This window comes from Muntiacus reevesi, chromosome 6 (genome assembly GCF_963930625.1).
Source record: "Muntiacus reevesi chromosome 6, mMunRee1.1, whole genome shotgun sequence".
NCBI lineage: Eukaryota > Metazoa > Chordata > Mammalia > Artiodactyla > Cervidae > Muntiacus > Muntiacus reevesi.
This window is the reverse complement of record NC_089254.1, coordinates 31323650-31344102: the sequence shown is the minus strand read 5'-3', so window position 1 is coordinate 31344102 and position 20453 is coordinate 31323650. Positions and strand designations below refer to the sequence as shown.

The 20453-nt window shown below is 41.5% G+C and overlaps 1 protein-coding gene across 1 annotated transcript in view; it reads right to left on the bottom strand.

The window, feature by feature from the left end:
- The window catches only part of ABCB4 (ATP binding cassette subfamily B member 4), a 69317-nt gene extending 49096 nt beyond the window's left edge, over positions 1–20221 (bottom strand). The window contains exons 1-7 of the mRNA XM_065938963.1: positions 20119–20221; positions 16621–16675; positions 13128–13278; positions 7236–7293; positions 5717–5908; positions 4283–4454; positions 1764–1888 (exon numbers count right to left, since the gene is read on the bottom strand). Of these exons, the coding sequence (XP_065795035.1) occupies positions 1764–1888; positions 4283–4454; positions 5717–5908; positions 7236–7293; positions 13128–13278; positions 16621–16675; positions 20119–20198 (833 nt within the window). The 5' untranslated portion in view covers positions 20199–20221. The remainder of the gene's footprint in view (positions 1–1763; positions 1889–4282; positions 4455–5716; positions 5909–7235; positions 7294–13127; positions 13279–16620; positions 16676–20118) is intronic.
- Positions 20222–20453: the final 232 nt, after the last annotated feature.

Below are 20453 nucleotides of genomic sequence, written 5' to 3'. Positions count from 1 at the left end.
CAGTTAAGCCTGTCATTCCATGATAGATGCAGAGAGTATATAAAATTTTGGCTCCTTAAAGTCAGAAAAGAAAAAACCCACTGGATGTACAATGAGACTTTAGGGAAAATAACAAAAACAAACAGCATCATATCTTTTTTAGTGTAACCAAATAAGATGCATTTTAAAAATGCATCCTGCCACCCAAAATTATATCTTTTAATTACTGAAAGCACCTGACCCTCCAGTGCTCGTTCCTCAGTGCTGGGCGATGCACTGACTCAGCAGAGCTTTGTCCCTGGGGGGACAGCTGGCACCCCACGCCCAGGGCTGTGCTGAATCCCAGGGGCCCGGCTGCAAGGTGCGGGCAGGAGGTTTACACCAGCCCCAGTGACACGGGTTCTGGGGACATTGATGGACATGCTGTAATTACCTTTGCTTAGATGGCTCGCCTTTTGCAGCTAATGGAGCGGCACTGATTACACTCACATCCTGAGGTGTGTGGGCTATTGTGTGCAGGAAACAGCAGTGAGAGAAAAAGGAAGTGGTTAGAGAACCAGGCATAGGTTGGCTGTCAAGAGGACTTAAGGAATAGAAAAACAGAAAATGAAAAAAGAGGGGAGTGGGGAACCTTTGCTTTCAAGGCTAGAGAATTTCCAGAGAATTTCTCTTTCATAGAGTCGGGGGTATCAGGAGTCTCGAAGAATGGCAAAAGAACATATTTTACATGGAGTCATACTTCGGTTATATTAGGGTATGTTATTATTTAAAGAAAACTGGTTGGAGAGTTGAGTAGCCTTTATTAGGGGGATATGTTCTGGCCCATACATTTTTGTCCAACTCCCCTTAGAGCAGAGGTACTCGATGTGGAATCTCTACTTAAGGAATTTAAACTTTACACTTTTTATTTTGCTAACCCCTAACCAAAATTCAGCATTTCCTTCAATTATCAGTGCAGGCAACAACCCCTGCAGTGTTAACAGTAACTGTGACTGTGTTGCCAATAGAAATCTCAGATCATTTTCATATCATGTTCTACTTTGTACAGATACCTTGAAATACATTTTACCCACAGACCTACTTTGAATTACTGTAGGTATAAGACCTATAGTTAGTTCTTGATATTCAATAGGTTAAAAATAGAGACATGGATTTATTGTATCACAATTTAAAGAATGTTTTGATGACTGTGCCTCACTATAATTGGTTTCCTGTAAGCCTACGTATTTTGTTTTATGCATTTAAAATCATTATTCTAAGAAGGAGTCCATAGGCTTCATCAGACTTTCAAAGAAGTCCATAAAAAGTTCAGAAAGTGAAAGTGTTAGTCGCTCACTCGTGTCCAGCTCTTTGCCATCCCATGCACTGTAGCCCACCAGGCTCCTCCATCCATGGAATTCTCCAGGCAAGAATACTGCAGTAGGTTGCCATGCCCTCCTCCAGGGGATCTTCCCAACCCAGGGATCAAACTCAGGTCTCCCACATTGCAGATGGATTTTTTACCATCTGAGCCACCGGGGTAGCCAAAAACGGTCAGAACCCTGCTGTAAAATCTGACAAACTCCAGCCATCAATAAAGGGTGCCTATGTTTTGTGGGCATGGGGTTTATATTAGGCAAAGGAAAGCAGTAGACACGTGTGCATGCCTGCGTGCTAAAAGTGTCTTCAGTTGTGTCCGACTCTTTGTGATCATATGGACTGTAGCCCTCATACCACAAAAGAATAAGTAATAAAATGTAATAGAAGCGAGCTCTTTGAGCCAGTGAACAAAGGGCCTTCCTGACCTCTCCAGCTCTCTCTTCTGGCCCCCAAAAGCGATCACAGTCCTGATGGCCCCCAGAGCTTCTTCCGCCACGGCACCTGCTTTTGCGTATGCAGCCAGTTCTTTGTTACTAAACGCTGAAAGTATCTGGAAAGAAGAGAAACACATGACTTTCAAATAGGGGAAAAAGTTAAAAGACACTTTGATCAACTCTTCAACTTACTTTCTCTTCCCAAACCCTGTCCTTTACCAAACACTGTAGATATGCAGCAAACATCACTCAGTATACCACATCCCACAGCGTCTTCCATTCCCCTACAAAGGCTAGGAGTGATCTGCCTTGAGGAACTCTTCCCCAGGGAAGTTGTAAGCAGCTCTGGGTAGAAAAAAGCTCTCCACATCTACCACTATTTTCTATTGATTTCTCTCTCTCCCTCTGTCATGCCACTAACCTTAAACCAAGCAGCCCCATGTTCTGCTTGTCTCCAGCCCTAGCACAATTTTTTTTTTTTAATTTTTGGCCACATGTAGGACCTTAGTTCCCCGACCAGGGATTGAATTGACACCCTCTGTGGAAGGCAGAGTCTTAGCCACTGGACCACCAGGGAAGTCCCCCTTTCAAATCTTTTGATCACACAGTACTTCACCTAACTTGTTGGTTCTTTTCATGGATCAAAGATGTAGAAATAAAGAATAAGTCATTAACAAATGGCCAGGTCTCTTCCCTAGCTTCCCCTTCAGTAATCTCATGAATAAACTGTGTAAAGAGATAGCATTTAAAGAAAAATCACAAGAAGTTGACAGGTCTGCTCACAGGTCTGCACGATGGGGAGTACTGTCAACTCTGACCCTCTTGTCATGATGATTAACTGAGATGCTTTCCTTTGCCCCTTTAAAATATTTCATGAGTGAACAGAATCTTTGGAGATGGTTTTTGGTGGACACTGAGTCTACCATCTCTCCCAGATTACCGGCATTCTGATTAAAAGCAACTTTCCTTTCTGCCAGCTTTTGCAAGTAATGATTTTTTTCAAGCAGCCGGACTTGATTCAGTAACAGAGTGAGGAAAAGGAAAGGCACATATAATTTACTAGACAGTGTTTTTGGTAATAGTGTTGAGTTCCACATCTATTACCGTTTTTTTCTCTATTGATTGCAAACTAAACTAAACTAAAATCTTACTGCTCGGAAAGGATTCATCATCCTTATTATTATTGTGTAATGATTTTTAATCACTTTGAAAACCACATTTCCAGACCTACTCATGGATAGTCTACTGAATTATAAGATGGCTAAACAAGATGCTGCAGGAGAAAGCTAAAGGAAGAATCGAAACACAAGAGATGCCAGTTGTCTATTAAGTAAATCATCAACCCCAAAATGAGCAAAAATTGCCAGTAAAATTTCTCAACCTTGGAGTGTTGGCTGAAATGCAACAGGTTATGTGGATTTTGCTGCAAGGCAAAATTGGCAGAGTGCCATGTAACCATCACAATTAAACAGCAAATCCAAACTTAGTTAAATGTTTTATAGTCATGCAATAATTTGAAGTTATGTTATATTTTTAAATTGGGCTTCCCTGGTGGCTCAGGTGGTAAAGAATCTGTCTGCAATGCAACAGACCCAGGCTCGATCCCTGGATCAGGAAGATCCCCTGGAGAAGGGAATGACAACTCACTTCAGTACTCTTGCCTGGAAAATCCCAAGGACAGAGGAGCCTGGCAGGCTGCAGTCCATGGGGTTGCAAAGAGTCAGACATGACTGAGTGACTAACTGAGCGATGTAACTTTTAAATTATGTTTCTTTAAATAGGGACATAATGATTTATGTATTTTTTTTATTTATGTATTTTAAATTACTATGCCAGGAGATTTACCCAAGGTAATAACAACAGTGCAGGGACTTCCCTGATGGTCCAGAGGTTAAGAATCTGTCTTCCAATGCAGGGAACACGAGTTCAACCCCTCATCAGGGAACTAAGATCTTACATACTGAACCTACTCTCCACAACTGAACCTACTGAACCTACTGAGCAACTGAACCTACTCTCCACAACTATAAAAAGTCCATGCACCACAACTGGAGAAACGCGTGCAGCACAACAAAAATCCCATGTGCCACAACTAAGACCTGACACAGCCAAATAAATAATCATAAAAAAATAAAAATAATCAATAATATTTTATTGATTTTAAAACAAGTAAAAAAAAATAAAAGTGCAAACACTGTACTTGAGGTAATAAATGTGATTTGTATTTTTGGTCATGCAGCATGTGGGATCTTAGTTCCCTGGCCAGGGATCACACCCACATCCCTTGCATTAGATACTCGGAGTCTCAACTACTGGACCACTAGGGAAGTCCCGTATCTGACATTTTGATACCACATCCCACAGATGCACCATATTAACAACATGCTTCTGCCTGCATTTTGAGTGACATTTAACATAGATCTGTACAACACGTAACCAGAATCCTGCATCTTGAAGATAACTCTGTCTGTGTCAGTTAACACACATGGTCATGCCCGTGTTTCACATACCTTTGCCCAAACAGCTGTAGAGAGTCCCAGGATAGGGCTGATGGCCATTATCACAAGAGTGAGCTTCCATCCTCTGATAAACCCCACTATGAATCCTGCAAAAAACGTGGCTATTGCTTGAAAGAACATTCCAACCTTGTCACCAATTCCTTCACTGATTTTGGAGATGTCACTAAAAAAGATCACACCTAAGTGGTTACAGGTCTTCAGTCAGAAAGGCGAAGCAAACATCTAACCAACACAGACACAGACAAAGCTCGTTCAGATGCCCGCAAGCCCCTCTCACAGTCTTAGCCTCTTGAATGACACTTTCCCCACCTAAAAACTGTACAAAGGAAGAAATTCAGGATTAGTTCACGCTTCTGGGAAGTCAGTATCATTAAAAGTTGATGCTGTTCAGTTAGTTAATCCTATTAGAGAAGGATTAGCATTTTGAACATATGTCTCAATTTTGTTTGAAAGTAGGAATAAGGAAGTGCTCCTTCCTTCTACCCGTGGTGCTTCTGTTAACCCACTCTGTTCTCAGTATAGCAGCCAGAGTGATCCTTTGGAAATGGAAGTCTGAACATGCTACTCCTCAGGTCAAAAATGTCCAGTGGCAGACCTGGGGTCCCTAAGGAGGCCAGCCAGGCCCTAAATGCCCTGATCCTCCTTCCTCCTGGACATTTGCTCACTACCCTCTCGGCAGGATCTCCAGCCAGAAAATGCTTATCCTCTATCACTCCCTGCTGGAACATAAGCAAGAGGATAGAGATTTTTGCCTCATTTACTGTTAAACCACAAACATCTAGAACAGTGTTTAACAAGTCCTCAATTGTTTGTTGAATAAGTGAAGAGTCAACAAGAACTAAGAGAAGTCTCTTTATGAATTCATTCAATCCCTGATTCACTCATTCATCCATCTTACCGGAGTGCCATCTTAATATCTGTCAGGCCTGTGATAAGCTCCATGAGAGAGAAACAAGTAGAGGATGTGAGTGTGTGTGTTAGTGCATCCGACTCTTTGTGACCCCATGGGTTGTATCCTGCTAGGCTCCTCTGTCCATGAAATTCTCCAGGCAAGAATACTAGAGTGGGTTGCCATCTCCTTCTCCAGGGGATCTTCCCAACCCAGGGATTGAACCCCGGTATCCTGCATTTGCAGGCAGATTCTTTACTGTCTGAGCCACCAGGAAGCCCCAAAGCATGTGAGCTCAGTCCACAAATACACCTACTTATGTAGCTGAGGCAAAAAAAACCAAACCTAACAGGTAAGGAAGATGTACTGTGGCATAGGCTCTAACTGCTAGAGATGGCTATCAGATCATCTATTCCAGTACACACCAAATGTTTAATTGAGCAAACTTTTTTTTTCATTTAAAATCTTCCCTTGACAAGTTTGCACATAGCTAGTAGTTAATTTCTTTACGGATGTGTAGGTAACAATATACTTACTCTGTTAGCCGTGTATTGAGTTCAGTGATGTCATTGATGTCAAACCAGCCTATTTCCTGTCGTAGAATAGCATGAAAAAACTCTTGTCTAATTTTCTTAATCTGTCGGCCAGCTGCCAAAGTCCAAAATGAAACCTGTATATAGGCAGCAACAAGAACTCCAGCACCTAATCCTGAATAATAATATGCATATCTGGAAAACAATTCAAAAGTTTCTTTTAAATAGAGTCTTTATATTTGGGAGAGAAATATTCAGAATTGGAAATTAATAAATTTACTGACAGATCTCAAACACCATGTAGGACATTATAACACATACAGATTTTTTTTCTCTTTTCTTACATTATAATAGAACAGTGGCCAATCTATCCACTTGAATTACTAGCCAAAGGTAAAATAAAGTTGTGTGGTTAACTGCAAACATACAGTGGTGTTCATGAATCATTTTCAAACTTATATTGATAATTTGTAGACACAATTTGACTCTTCCATAATTCACATTCTAGACTTGCATATCTTACTGTTCTGAAAAGCTTCACCACATTGCAAATACAGGAATAAATAGGCTGAACATGCAAAATGGCTCTTAGTGTAAGCTTTTCCCATATTGTTTATACAAAGAACAAAAAACCCTCTTCCTGATTGGCAGAAGTTGAAAGATTTTTTTAAAACCAATGCTAGAATGTTATGAATTCAAATCAACTCAGAGTGTAGTCTTAACTAATTTAGAGGGAAGTTAGTATCTTTAGAAATAAATTCAATTTCATTACTCTCAAATATATTTTCCTTTCAGGCCGCTACGGTTACAGACAGTACTCATTTAAGTCAGCAACATTAACTGAAAAGTCAACATACAAAAAAAAAAAAGAAAAGTCAACATACAAACATTATGTGACAGGCTTTGGGGATTTCTATTAAGAAGGCTGAAGAAGGAAAAAAAAGAAAAAAGAAAGAAAAAAAAAAGAAGGCTGAAGAAAGGGAAAAAAATGCCTAAATGACATTATTAGATCAACAGACAAAACTGGAATTCAGATGGTAGACCAGGTCTAAGTATTGTATCAATATCAAATGTACTGAGGTTGATAGCTGTACTGTGGTTACGAAGAGAATGCCCTGTTCTGGGAACCAATCTGAAGTATTTATGAGTAAAGGACCATGCTCTGGGCAACTTACTTTAAAAAAAAAACATTTATTCATTTGGCTGCCCTGGGTCTTCGTAAGAGCACATGGGATCTATTTCCTTGACCAGGGGTCAAACCCAGGCCTCCTGCATTGGGAGGACAGAGTCTTAACCACTGGACCACCAGGGAAGTCCCCTGTGTAACTTACTTTAAATGGCAGGGGGGGGGTATAAATGGAAACAATAGGATAAAGAGTCTAACAAAAGCTAAAAGGTATACAGGGATTCCTTGTACATGCTTATAACTCTTCATAAGGTTGAAATTATTTTCAAATAAAATGTTTTTTAAAAGTACAATATAAAGAAGCACATATGATATATACATATATTAGCTAATTACCTAGTCATTTCTTCTTCCAGAATTCTGCCTGGATTTAGCATTGCCAGTGAAAAATTCACTAAATAAAAACAAAATAAAAATAAGACATTTTTGAAAGGCACTGCTAGGTTTTTAAAATCTTTTTTCTCTTCCCCTGTCACTCTCAAGTCACTCTTACCATCTGGCCCATGTAAAGGGCCCTCGGGTTTAGGCGCATCGGGGGTCCAGTTGGGGAAGTAAAGCCCCCTCCCTCCCCCAGCGGGTACTGCCCCCCTAGCAGAGGCCTTGGGCCTTTAGCAACGCAGCTTCCTAGAGCAGCAGAGAGGAGCTGATGAAGGGCATACAGAAGGCAGGGGAAGAAAAAAGAAATGGTCCACAAAGAAACACAGGACTTAACAGGCGCTTTTTTCTTAGTGGTGCAAAGCACTTTACAGATACTTGCTTCTTTTGATTCAACTTTACTATATGTGTGTGTTTCCCTTACACGCTTCCTCACAACATAAATAATGGAAAGTCTGAATTACATTCACGGCAAAGGGAGAAAAATTAAAGACAAGAAAGATCACTGAGCTGCTCAAAGACAAGTCAGTGGATCCCTGGTGATCCGTCAGGGTCCTGCATTCCTTGTCTTGGTTGTTAGCAGTCCTGTAAACTGGTGTTTTTAAAGCAGTATTAAGTGGAAGGAAATGGTCTTTTACTTTGAACTAATTTTGATAAAAGTGTCAATATGCCTTTTCTGGCTCACATGTTTTAGTAACAGCTAGGATCCAGTGAGCATTTATTATATGCTGGGCACTGTTCTGAATACTATGCATGCATTACATGGTTTAATTTTCACAATTCTATAGATAGGACTACGCAGGTAGGGTTCTATCATAAATTCCTATTTTACAGATGAGGAAACTGAAGCACAGGGATATAAAGTAACTTACCCAAAGTCACTCAGTTATTAGAATAAGCAGGCTGAGAGTCCTAACACTACATCACACTACACCACACCGATTGATTCACGTGGTAATGACTTGTTTTCACTTCTTTAACAAACACAAAGTAAAAAATAAAAAGAAAACAGCCCATATCTACTGCATTCACAGAGCAACAGGATAAAATATTACCCCAGCACTGTTGGGAAAACACACTTACCATGATGCTAGGGGAGAAACTAGGCTTTGTTCCTTTATCGTGTGTAAATAGCCCTGAGGCCACATTTTCTGGGTGCTGTATTATCACTCTTATCTTCTTCCAAAGGGAGATGAGGTAAAAATTTATTTTAAACTTAATCTACCATCAGGATCAATTACCAGGCCTATTGCCCTGATGGTGGCATAATTTCTCCCTCAGGATTGTTCTTTCTATAGATGTTCATAGCAAAATGTTTCTGCTTATTAACCTAGCTCTTTATCAGCTACTAGGTCCTTGAGAAAGCAGACTCTATTTTACTTCTGTTTTCATCCATTCAGTTCTGTGTGCTCATTTGCTTCCTGAGTTCATAAATCTGGCACCTTCGATACCACGTTGGAACTGTATTTGGAACGAGAGGCAGACAAGCTATGTGAAAACCGAAGTATGTGCAGAAATCATTGTTTGAAACCACAGGAAACCTGCAGATTATGCGTACTATTTTCAGGGCTATTTTCCCCCTGAACTTAGAAAGCAGGTGAAATCTTAAAATGACTTTTTCTCTCCTCCAACACCAATATTATAACTCAAATTGATCTTCCCTTCTAGCAAGTAAGAATCTACAAACATTACAAACTTGACCTGCTCCTGTCTCAGAGCCCCAGGCCAAGAATGGCAATCTAATTCTGGGTGAGTAACCCTAGAAGCCCTAAAGCCCCTAGCAAATCAAGTTTCTGCTGCCAGAGGACCAAGGTGTTACAAATGTGTATGAATGTGTTCCTTGAAGAGTCATGCAATGAAATCTAGAATGCTAGATCTGGAAATCTCACAGGATTCGATCTGGAGAAGGCCGCTCCTGGTCTTCCCAGATGCTATATATTAGGCTTCAGCTTCATAAACAATCTTCAAGCAGTTATCTGGTTGAGTGGTTTGCAGCACTGTCTGCCTGTTAGAATCAAGGAGGGTGGATGGAAAAAAATACAGATGTTCAATGGGGACGACAGAAGATGAGATGGTTGGATGGCATCACCGACTTGATGGACGTGAGTTTGAGTAAACTCCAGGAGTTGGTGATGGACAGGGAAGCCTGGTGTGCTGCAGTCCATGGGGTCGCAAAGAGTCAGATATGACTGAGCAACTGAACTGAGGCTCCATCCACGTCCAGCTGAATCAGAACCTCTAGCTGAGTCTAGATCATAATCTAAAAATTTCTTCCAATTGACTTTAATGTACCAGGATGGAGAACTCCTCTATTCTGCCTAAATGCCTCCCATAGCAAAGAAATGGGAAATTCTAAAGCTGCCTTTTCATTTTAGAGAGCTCCCATATACTCCATAGAATTCATAGATGAGGAAACAGAATCTAAGAGTGGTTGTTGCATTTCCAAGTTCTTACAGCCTGTTTCTTCTCAATATTTATGCTCCAGACACTTGACATAAGTCATCTCATTTAATTCTGTCAGCAAGCCTACCTCTCAAAGGTGATAACAGTAGGGATTACAGAGGTTAAGTAATTTGCCCCAAATTCAGGTAGAGGCCTAAATAATAAATGTATACCATAAGGAACACTCAAAGAGACATTAAATAAGGAGTGCTGACTGTCACTTTGAGTCTCAAAGTAAATCGATGCCTGCCTCCCTTGATTCAATCCAGGACCTCTTTTATTAATATTACATCGAAACACTCAGCACAAGACAGAATTGGTGGATGTTCAGGCAGTTTTAGCAGTATGGGTAATAAATCAAGGTAACTGGGACTCAAAAGTGTTTTGGCCTTTCATCTATGCGGCAATGTAAAGGCACGCAGGGTGTATCAATTTCTCCACACAACCTCCTACATTATTACAGACACACAGACTTGGCATAAAATATCAAGTTCCTAATACTCTGTAGAAACCCTGTTTCCTGTGACTCCATTCTTAAGGTTTGGATGTGGAATGTTTTACACATAGTTTCTGCACAACTGAGTCATTGTGAGGGAACAACCTTGTCACGGAGACTTTACTCTGTTGACAAGGATGGACTCTGTTCACAATAACTCATTGTCAGACCCTCTTGTAATTTAAACCTTTTCTTTTTTTCTTCTAACATTCTCATTTCATTTGGCTCCCATTGAGTCTTGCTGTCCAAAAATCCAGTTCTAAAGAATAGACTATAAACCAACATCATCTCAGTGAGACGACCTAGCAAGCTCAGCTAAGGACACCTGAGGACTCAATTGTCTCTCAACCCCCATGACTTTGGCTAAACTCTACAAACCTAAACATATCAATGAGCTCTCTGGATTCAGAGCAAGCATGAAATGTAACAATTCATTTTCTCCAAAGAGCCATGGGAATATTATTTGTACAAACCTAGAGAGTGGACACTGGCATTAATAACATCTGAGGGATTTCTCATTCTAAACCCCCCAAGACAATCAAGCTGCCTGATGACAAATGTGGCTGTGGAGAGCCAAGTGTCATTTATTCGGAGGTCACTGCAACTCGCTGGCACTCTGGTGAGTGTATCGCTCCCGCAGTCACAGGTCTGCAGGTGACTTGCTAGTGCCACTCCCCAGAAGGACCTTGAATTTGGCCCTGGGCACAGTACGTGGCACCTGCCTGCCATTCCAGCTTCAAAGCAATTCGGTTGCATAATTAGAAACACATTAAAAATAAGCAGACTGCTCCAAATAAGAAAGCTGTGGAATTACTTTGGTGTTAGCAAAAACAAAAATGGGACTAATACAACTGGACCAAAGGTCAGCTTCCCTGGGATAAGTACATTGCATCCAATTTTAAAAAAATTAACTGTGATAAAATATACATTGCCATCTTAACCATTTTAAGTGCATAGTTAGGTAGTGCTCAATCTATTTACACTATGGTCAAATCAATCTCCAGAACTTTTTCAGCTTCCCCAACTGAAACTATGCCCATTAAACAACTCCCCATTTCCTTATCCTCCACCCCCAGCTACCATATCTTCTTTTCTGTTTCTATGAATTTGGCTACTCTAGACACTTCCTATAAGCAGAATAATATGATATTTGTCTTCTCTCGCTTAGCATAATGTCCTCAAGATTCATCCATGTTGCAGCAGGTGTCAAAATTTCCTTCCTTTTTAAGGCATTTTAACACTCCATTGTATGTATGTGACAACTTTTGTTTATCCAGTCATTCATCTGATTTTTTAAAATCCTAAATTGAAACCAGTTTTGATCGATATATTCTAATATGGGCCTCCTCCTGTTCTCTGTGTGTGTGTGTGTGTGTGTGTATTATACATCTATAAATCTTATAAGAAGTAAAAGGAAAATGAATTAAAACTTCCTAGTTTCCTTAAAGACTTTTTAAACTATCCTATCTTACTCTTTACAGTATTTGTGTTAAAGTTTTGGCCACTGGTCAAAAACAAGTAATCCAGTTAAAACTTTCCCAGACATAATTTCTAAAGGAGAATGTACAGTTACTTACATTGGCAGTTATAATGTATACAGTCATGAGCATGGTATGGATGGTAGAAAGACCTGAGTCTGAATTCTGCCCTAACACTGTATAATTTTGGGAGGTTATTTATTCTCTCCAAGCCTCAGTTGTCTTCATGTGTCACTGAGAAGACGACCTAGCACATGATACACACTATGAAAGATTTCTATTATTTTTGTTATAAAGAGGCTCTTCTCAGACACAGTAGTACTAGAGAATAAATAAACTGTTTTTTTAGGAGTGTGCTTTAACTGTTCAAAGGATGCTCCTACTAGACATCTAAAAGGTATTAATATTCATCAATATTTATGTAAAGAGATCCTATTGTATAAATTAAGTCATCATGTTCTTAGGTAATTACATCTAAGCCCTACAATGCTAACCAAACATGTAGATCTCAACAGTGAACACTGAAAACTCTTTCTGAGTGTCATCTAAACATAGTCTACTGCTTCTCAGGTGCTTTACTGTGAAAGCCGCCTCCCCTTTATTAGCTGTTTCCTTCATATTCCCGCGTCTGTGTGCCACGAGAGCTTCCCTCGGAGTTCTTCACCCAGTGCCCGCAGGTCTCTAGGGAGGAACCGAGCCATCGTGCTCGGTAGAAAGCATGGACATCTTCCTTTCTGTCTAACATGAAACTAACTTTGTCCACTGGAACCTCACTCCAATGCCGCTGACATAGCCCCTCGTATAGATGGCACTAATTTATGTGACTCCTTTTACACGTCAGTAATTTTAGTCCTTTGGGTGAGTTTCAAAGCACATCATTCTCATACTGAATCCATTCACTCTTTAGTAAAGTGTTCTGTTAAGGAACAGTCAACCTTGTTGATCCAAATATTAGAGACAGAAAGTAGGTGTAATTTTAGAAAGAAGGATGGGAGAGAGGGGGAGGGGAAGAAGAAAAAAAATCAGAAACAGACCTGCAAGCTGAGGACAGCTAAGAAGTATTGCCATGCTAACATGCATTTTGAGGCTCATCAATAGTCATTAACTGAATGGACACTGTGTAGACATGCTCTGCTATGGTTCCACCACCCTCAAGCAGACTGACTTCCTTACTTTATTGAAATACAAGCTTCTGGAAATTTCCCTATTCTATACTTAAAGTCCAATAGCATACACTTATTTGTTGAAATTTAACTGGTTATTTGAGGAATTTTACTGAGAATTTTAAAACTCCTTCTGTGATATCTGAAGCTACCCAGATGTCCAAACGATGAAGCAAGTAGATGATGAATAGAAAAATCAATTTCTAATCTTTCACTCAGTTAAATAAATGAATACATCTATACATCTACATATCTTAATTAAAGAAATGCTTACCTGGAAGGGAGAAATTTCCTCCAGTATTAACAAATCTGTCAGTCATTTCTCCAAATACTATCATCATGAGGGGCAGACCTGATCCATGAGTTATGGCCATGATAGTGCCAAAAGACATAAATAATTTATCCTGCCAATCAGAGTATCGAAACTAAAAAAAGAAAGAAAGAAAAGATAAGCATACTTAGCTTGTATGACAGAATTTCTCTTTTTTCACAATGTATATTCTTTGGATTCCTCTAAAAGGTCAGTACTTTTGTAACCATTCCAAATAAATGTATTAGGGAAGAAAGAGAATTTCAATTCAAATCATTGACAGAGTAATTTCAAGAGTCTATTTATTTTGTATCTGTGTGGAAAACATTCTACTTTCATTTAATCAGTGTCTTATTTGGATAAGTCATTGCAATATAATCAGAAGGGACTAAGATTTGGTTTCATTAAGAAATACTGTTTGATCTTCCAGGGCTCCTGAGGTAGTGAATTAGAAACAACTAGGGGTTGATGTCATTTACATACACACACATAATACATCCTTTAAAAAGACATTCAGAATATTTCAGAGGGAGAATTATAAAGGGCAGAGAGGGAACAGATATTCTGGGTTTTGTGGATAAGGCCCCTTTAACAGGCTTAAGTAAGCTTTTGGAAGACAGATCAATAGTGAAGGGCAAGACACTTAAAGAGTGCCTGGGTGTGTGCTCTAGGGAAGTCTTGCTTATAGAGATGATCCTCATTGTAGAATCTTGAAGGACAAGGGGGAATTAGCTGAAGAACTGGGGAGTGCAGAGAAAGTGGGGGAAGTGGGGGCTTAGAACCTCAGGGCGACTGGAAACTACACGAGTCTTCAGGGAACCCCATGTGGTGGAATTTCTAAGCACACAGTACAGAGCATGGAGGACGATATTAGAGAGAGGTCTAAGAGGCCTGGTGGCCACACCAGCTATCTCGGATTTAGTACCTTCATAGAGGGCTTCCCTGGTGGCCCAGCTGGTAAAGAATCTGCCTGCAATGTGGGAGACCTTGGTTCGATCCCTGGGTAGGGGAGATCCCCTGGAGAAGGGTAAGACTACCCACTCCAGTATTCTGGCCTGGAGAATTCCATGGACTGAATAGTCCATGGTGTTGCAGAGTCAGACACGACTGAGCAACTTTCACTTACCACTTATAGAGGGAAGTGGTTATACCAGCAAAGTGCACAACGCCCAAGAACTAACCAGCCGATCAGTGTCATAATACTCCAAGACCCTTTGTCCTTCACCACCTTTTTTAGTTCTCTCCCAATTCCCACTTTTTCTCCCCGTTTCTGATTGACTGAAACTATGCCTCTCTCTTTGTTCTTCTTTCGTCCTCTGCCCTCCAGACTGCATCTCCCGTCTCTTAGTTTTCCATTTCTATACTTTCCCCTCTGCCCCCCACATCTCTCTCATCTTTTTAACCCTTATCTCTGCCCATTTCCCCACCCCACTCCCTTTGGGGGACAGAGAAGGAACAGTCACCAAGAGAACGGGTGATGAGTCAGGCTGGGCAGAGTGGGGCCCTTGAGAGTGGAGGCTGAGTCAGAGGGCGTCACTGCGCAGGGGCACCCTGAGGTTAAAGCACAAAGTGGGGGTGTGTGCCAACTGTTCTCAGGGGTTTCCAGAAGTTCGGTCTGGGAGACCAAATTCCATCATTAAACACAGAGGGCAAGCGAGAGTGTTGAGAGAGACAAAGGGTGGGAAGCCAGGTGGAGCTTGGAATGAAACAAGGCGGGCAGGTAAAGTCCAGAGCAGGTGGGGGGGCCCTAAAATTGCCACAAAAGGGACCAGTGTCCCCAAGGTTCACCTTAGTGGCTGGAGGGGAAGGGAGGTAGAGCGCTCGAGTTTCCGGGCCACAGCTCAAGCACAGGAGCAAGGTGGCATGCAATGTTGACTTCACCAAACATTTATGTGGAGCTGCTGCTGCTGAGTTGCTTCAGTTGTGTCCGACTCTGTGCAACCCCACAGACGGCAGCCCACCAGGCTCCTCTGTCCCTGGGATTCTCCAGGCAAGAACACTGGAGTGGGTTGCCATTTCCTTCTCCACATGAAACTGAGGAAAGTTTTAAAGGCTTCTCATAGCACATTTGAAACTCATGTAATGTAATATATCCACTGCACCTCAATTAAAAAGTTTCTCATATTAATGAAACAAAATTTTATTGTCACCAAGCTTCTGTGAAAATTCCAGGGATTTCACAGTAATATCCTAAGTAACCTAGATCTGTTTTCAGTGATTTTTCAACAAAAGAATGCCTTTCTGTTTTGTGCTGTACCCCATGGGCTGTAGCCCGCCAGGCTCCTCTGTCCATGGGGATTCTCCAGGCAAGAACACTGGCGTGGGTTACTCCATGCCCTACTCTGGGGGATCTTCCCAACCCAGGGATCGAACCCAGACCTCCTGATTTGTAGGTAGATTCTTCACCATCTGAGCCATCAGAGAAGCCCCAATGCCTTTCTAACTCCTATTAAAATGCAGTTTTATCCTGAACCTCAATCAGAACAGCAGCAAAAAATCTATTAAGAGAGTGAAAAAGATTACATTTATATTTAAGGTTAAACTTCCAAATTCAAATGAAAATTTCTGTTTCTACTTTAAGGTTTGTGACATTTTGTTTTCTGTAAGATGCAGATTTAAAACCTTTGCATTAAAACCAGATTTAATTTTACAAACAATTTATTCTCTAAAGTACTGAATTGAAAAAATGTTACCCTTACTGAGATTTTTAAACACAAAAGTCACAAGCATAAGGGAGAAGAGAAGGAAACAATAAGTTGGAGATTTCAGGTGACATGCTTTTTTTTTTTTTTTTTTTTAACCAGCTTCTTGGCTATCAAATAAAGGCTCTCATAGTTTGAAACATCTCTTATTCACCAAAAGTGGGTAAACATTTTCTTGGGTCCCATGTCTAAGACATATTACAAATGAAAAACAGATTTGACTTCTTCCAAAACTATGTTGGCTTGCCCTGGACCAGTGGAAAACCACTGAGAATTGTCATAAATATATCTGAATCTGTAATAGTAACTTCATATTTAATCAATTTTCCTGGAGGCCAATGTGAACATAGATTTCTTAAACATTTACAATTTTCTATAGTTAACAATTTCCTTATATGCAAGTTTATTTTAAGGTAAATTTGTGTGTGTGTGTGTGTGTGTGTGTGTGTGTGTGTGTGTGTGTGTGAAACAAGTGCAGAGATATATTTTTATGAAATTAATTGGTTTGTAGGGTGCTTCAAACACCAGTCCTAACTTCAGGTTCCCTGTACACCAGTTAACTCTGCTCTCCCAGCCAGCCTATCCCTACCTGTTTTATCATCCACCTTGAGAATGTGGGCCATTAAATACAATCAGCCAATCCAGGACATCTATCGCTGCCTGCAGACAGTCTTAAAGTACTTCTCACTACAGATCCAAGACATCAAACTTAAATGAAGGCAGAACTGATTCAAACTTAATATTTCACAGCTTACCAATGTTAATGGTCCAATCAAATTTACTTTCTTCATTTTTTCCTTAGCTTGGCTGCTGTAAAAAAATATATATAACCAAATTTAAAAACTGTCACAAAATATTTCACAGTTAACTGAATATAAATTTAATAGTTACCATATTTGAATATTATATTTTCAAATGTAAAAGAGTGATGTCCACAAACTGTCGGAATTATCCAGTTTAACACACGGTGTAACACAATAACCAAGTGCAAAGGTAACTGTCCAAGGTGCTATAGGAATCTCCGGATAACCGGGGAACGGTCACCTGCCTTGCAGCACACATGCACAGAAGGAAGATGACCATGTCAACAACGTCTGCAAGATCAGTTAATTCTTCATGTGCTAAAAAGGTACATATTGATCTAAAATTAGTAAAGGCCACTCTTCTGAATGATCATAGGGAGTGATGTCAGGAAATCCTGTCGGCTCTACATTCAAAATACATCTAGAGTTCAATCACTCTTCACCACTTTCATAAGTATCCTAATAGCCAGGAGAACTCCTGCCTTGTTTCTCCACTCCCACTTATGCCCACTTCAGTCTATCCACAACACTATACTCAGAGTCATCATTTAGAAACACAAGCCACATGCTTGCTAAAGAGGAGGAAGAGGCGAGGGACGGATTGGGAGTTTGGGATTAGCAGGTGCAGCTATTACATATAAGATGGATGAACAGCAGGGTCCTACTGAAGAGAACAGGGAGCTATATTCAATGTCCTGTAATAAATCATAATAGAAAAGAGTGTGAAAAAGAATGTATGTGCAAATATATACACAGATATGTACAGCTGATCATTTTGCTGTATAGCAGAAATTAACACAACACTGTAAATCAACTATACTTCAATAAATTTAAAAAGCTCTCAGGTCATACTATGCTGCTACTCTGCTCCAAGACTTACATGCGGCTTCCGCTTTTCTCAGAGTAAAAGCCAAATCCTTACGTTGGCCTCTAGGGCCCCACATGATATCCCTCTGGTACCTCTCTGAGCATAGCGCCCACTCCCACTCCTGCTGGCTCTGCTCCAGTCACCTAGGTCTCTCTGCTGCTGCTGTCCTGTGAAGACGCCAAACATGTTCCCCCTGCAGGGTCTGCATTACCTCTGCCAGGAGTGGTACATATATGCCATACAGCTCTCTCATTCTTTTTTCAAGTTCTTGCTTAAATATTGCCTTCTCAATATGACCTACCTTAACTACCCTATTTAAAAGTTTTTTTGCGCTCCTGATTTCTTTAACCTTAATTAACGTGTTCTCATAGCATTCATTACCTGCTAACAACTGTTTGCAGGACTAAGTGCCCCTGGAAAAAGAGTTTATGGATGCTTCTTCTTCACAAATGACCACATATTTGGATAGATCTAACTTTATATTACTTAAAGCCCAAGAGTGCCCCTGGTCTGGGATATCTGATGCCCTTTGGTGATAATTTGTCTCAGAAGCCACAGGCTATTAAGTTGGGTTTAGGCTGGAAACGCTGTTGCTACCTCAGTCTTGGGTATAGAATGAAACACAATCTGGTTCTCCCTTTAGGCAGGAAGATGGAACTTGATATAATATTTTTCTTTTATGTATCTTGGGCTTTAATTCCATGGCATATAAAGACTACTTGCAGGATTTTAGCAATTACATGTTCAGCATGTGTGTTGTTTACATCTATCCTCAACAATAAATAAATGCTAACTCTGGGAGAGCAGACTTTTTTGCCTAAATGCATTTATTTAAATTTCCAGGTAAAGTTTTATTCACAGGACTTGATCCCAAATTATCTGGAACATTTTCTAAAATTAAAGGACTGACATCTGCAATGAAGTATGTTCACAAGAATGTGACCGGCAAAACTGCATGATTGGAAAAACCATGTAACTTTCAATTTTCCCTAGACAACTGAAGTGAGCTGAACTTCCTTTAACATACAAGTTTTAGTCTATTTTTTATAAAAATGTGTCTCATTACACTTAATTTCATAATCTTAACTTTTTCTTAGTCTTCTGTACTCTTTGCACTCTCTTCTTCCCAACACACGGCTGTGAGCTCCACTTCTGAGAACTTCCTTGGGTTCTGTTGTGTCACCGCATCTTTTGCAGGGGTAACCCCTCTGTACAGTCACCAAGGTTTAGCCAGTGCAACACAGAAATAGACTTCTTAGAGAAAATGCTATCTATTTATAGATTCACAGTCAATTCCAGCCTAAATTGCCAGCAAATGAAAACCACATTTTTCTAGAAGAAAAAATACCATCCATGGGTTTTCCAATTTTATAGGGCAAACTGGATATTCTGTGAATGAATACCACGGTACGTAGAAGAAATAAAGGAAGGTCACTGAAGAAATTAACAGACTAAAATAATGCCCCGGTTTAACCACCAGATAGGCAGGTTCTCTGCTAACTAATCAGGCCACTTGCAGCTTGAGGACCCACTACAGAACCTGATAAGTTTGTCCCTCTGGGTGATCACTGGATGACACCGGTCAATTAGCTCTGGGTGGCTTGGCAAGAACTCAGAGACCACAACAGCCTCATACATTTTGAGGCTGAAGGAGAAAATGATTCACTATCCTCAGAGTGAAAGAGGGACAACAACAGATGCCACTTACTGATTGCTTATGCCCCGGAAGGTGGAGAAGTGAGAGTGACCAGGGCCCTGGGGAGCACCAGAGCCAGCAGAGGGAGAGTATGGCAAGCAGAGAAAGGCGAGAGGGTCCCCCTGCATCGGAGCAACGATTTCTTTGGAAGCGCAGGTAACCCAGGTAACCCGCCCCACGCTGCCCAAGGTTCCCCTCCCCACCTCACCCCTCACCCCCCAGAGGGGAGGAAGAGGGAACCTGAGAGCTGAGAGGAAGGTGGTAAAATGAGGAGGAAGAGGAATAGTGAATGGAAGGAAGGAGCTGCCTGCTTCACTGCACTTGTTTAAAAAGCACAACCGTCAACAGCAGATGTCTGATGCTCTTTAAGCCCGGAAGATCAGACGATGTTTATGCAAGTTTTCTGGAAAAGTTGTGAGCTACATAATGCAGGGAATGTTACACCACACGGGTTCATCGAAGGGCCCCGCACAAAGAGAAGAGGGCACTCTCAAACCCACGCTCTCTTTCCTGCTGTTGTTTACTGGCTAAGTCGTGTCTGACTCTTCGCCACCCAGAGGACTGTAGCCCACCAGGCTCCTCTGTCCATGGGGATTCTCCAGGGAAGAATAAGGAGTGGGTTGCCTTGCCCGTCTCAAGGGGATCTTTCCAACCCGAGTCTCTGAGGGATACTTTACCCCTGAGCCACCAGGGAAGCCAGCCTGTCGCTAAAGAAGCCTCAGTGACATTCCTTGGGTAAAGTCAGAACCACAGAAAAGATTCTAAGGAAACTCCAAAACAATGGCCAAAGGCAACATCAACTCAACTTCTTTGCTGGGCTACATGTGGCTCTGCTGACTCGCGTGTAAAGAGAAAAGCAGAAAAGCGGTGGCCGAGGGTGATGTACCTGCTGACGCCCAGTTCAAATCCGTCCTCCCTCGCCTCGGTGATCCGGAATGTTGCGATCCTTCCCACCTCTGGATCCATCTCAGCCTGGGGAGAAACCAGTCTCAGGCCCAAGGGCACCAGCCCCAGCTTGGGGAGGTCGCCCAGCCTCCTCACAACACCCCCTCCCCACCCCGCCGGGGGATCGGGGCCAGCAGACTGGTCGCGGGGACCCGGGAGGACCGCGCGGATGGCACGCTGCCCCCCGCCCCGAGCCCACCTTCCCGAGCGCCCCTCACCGGGGACGGCGCCTGTCTCTGGCCGAGCCGCTGGGCGCTGGGGCTGCGGCCGCGGGGC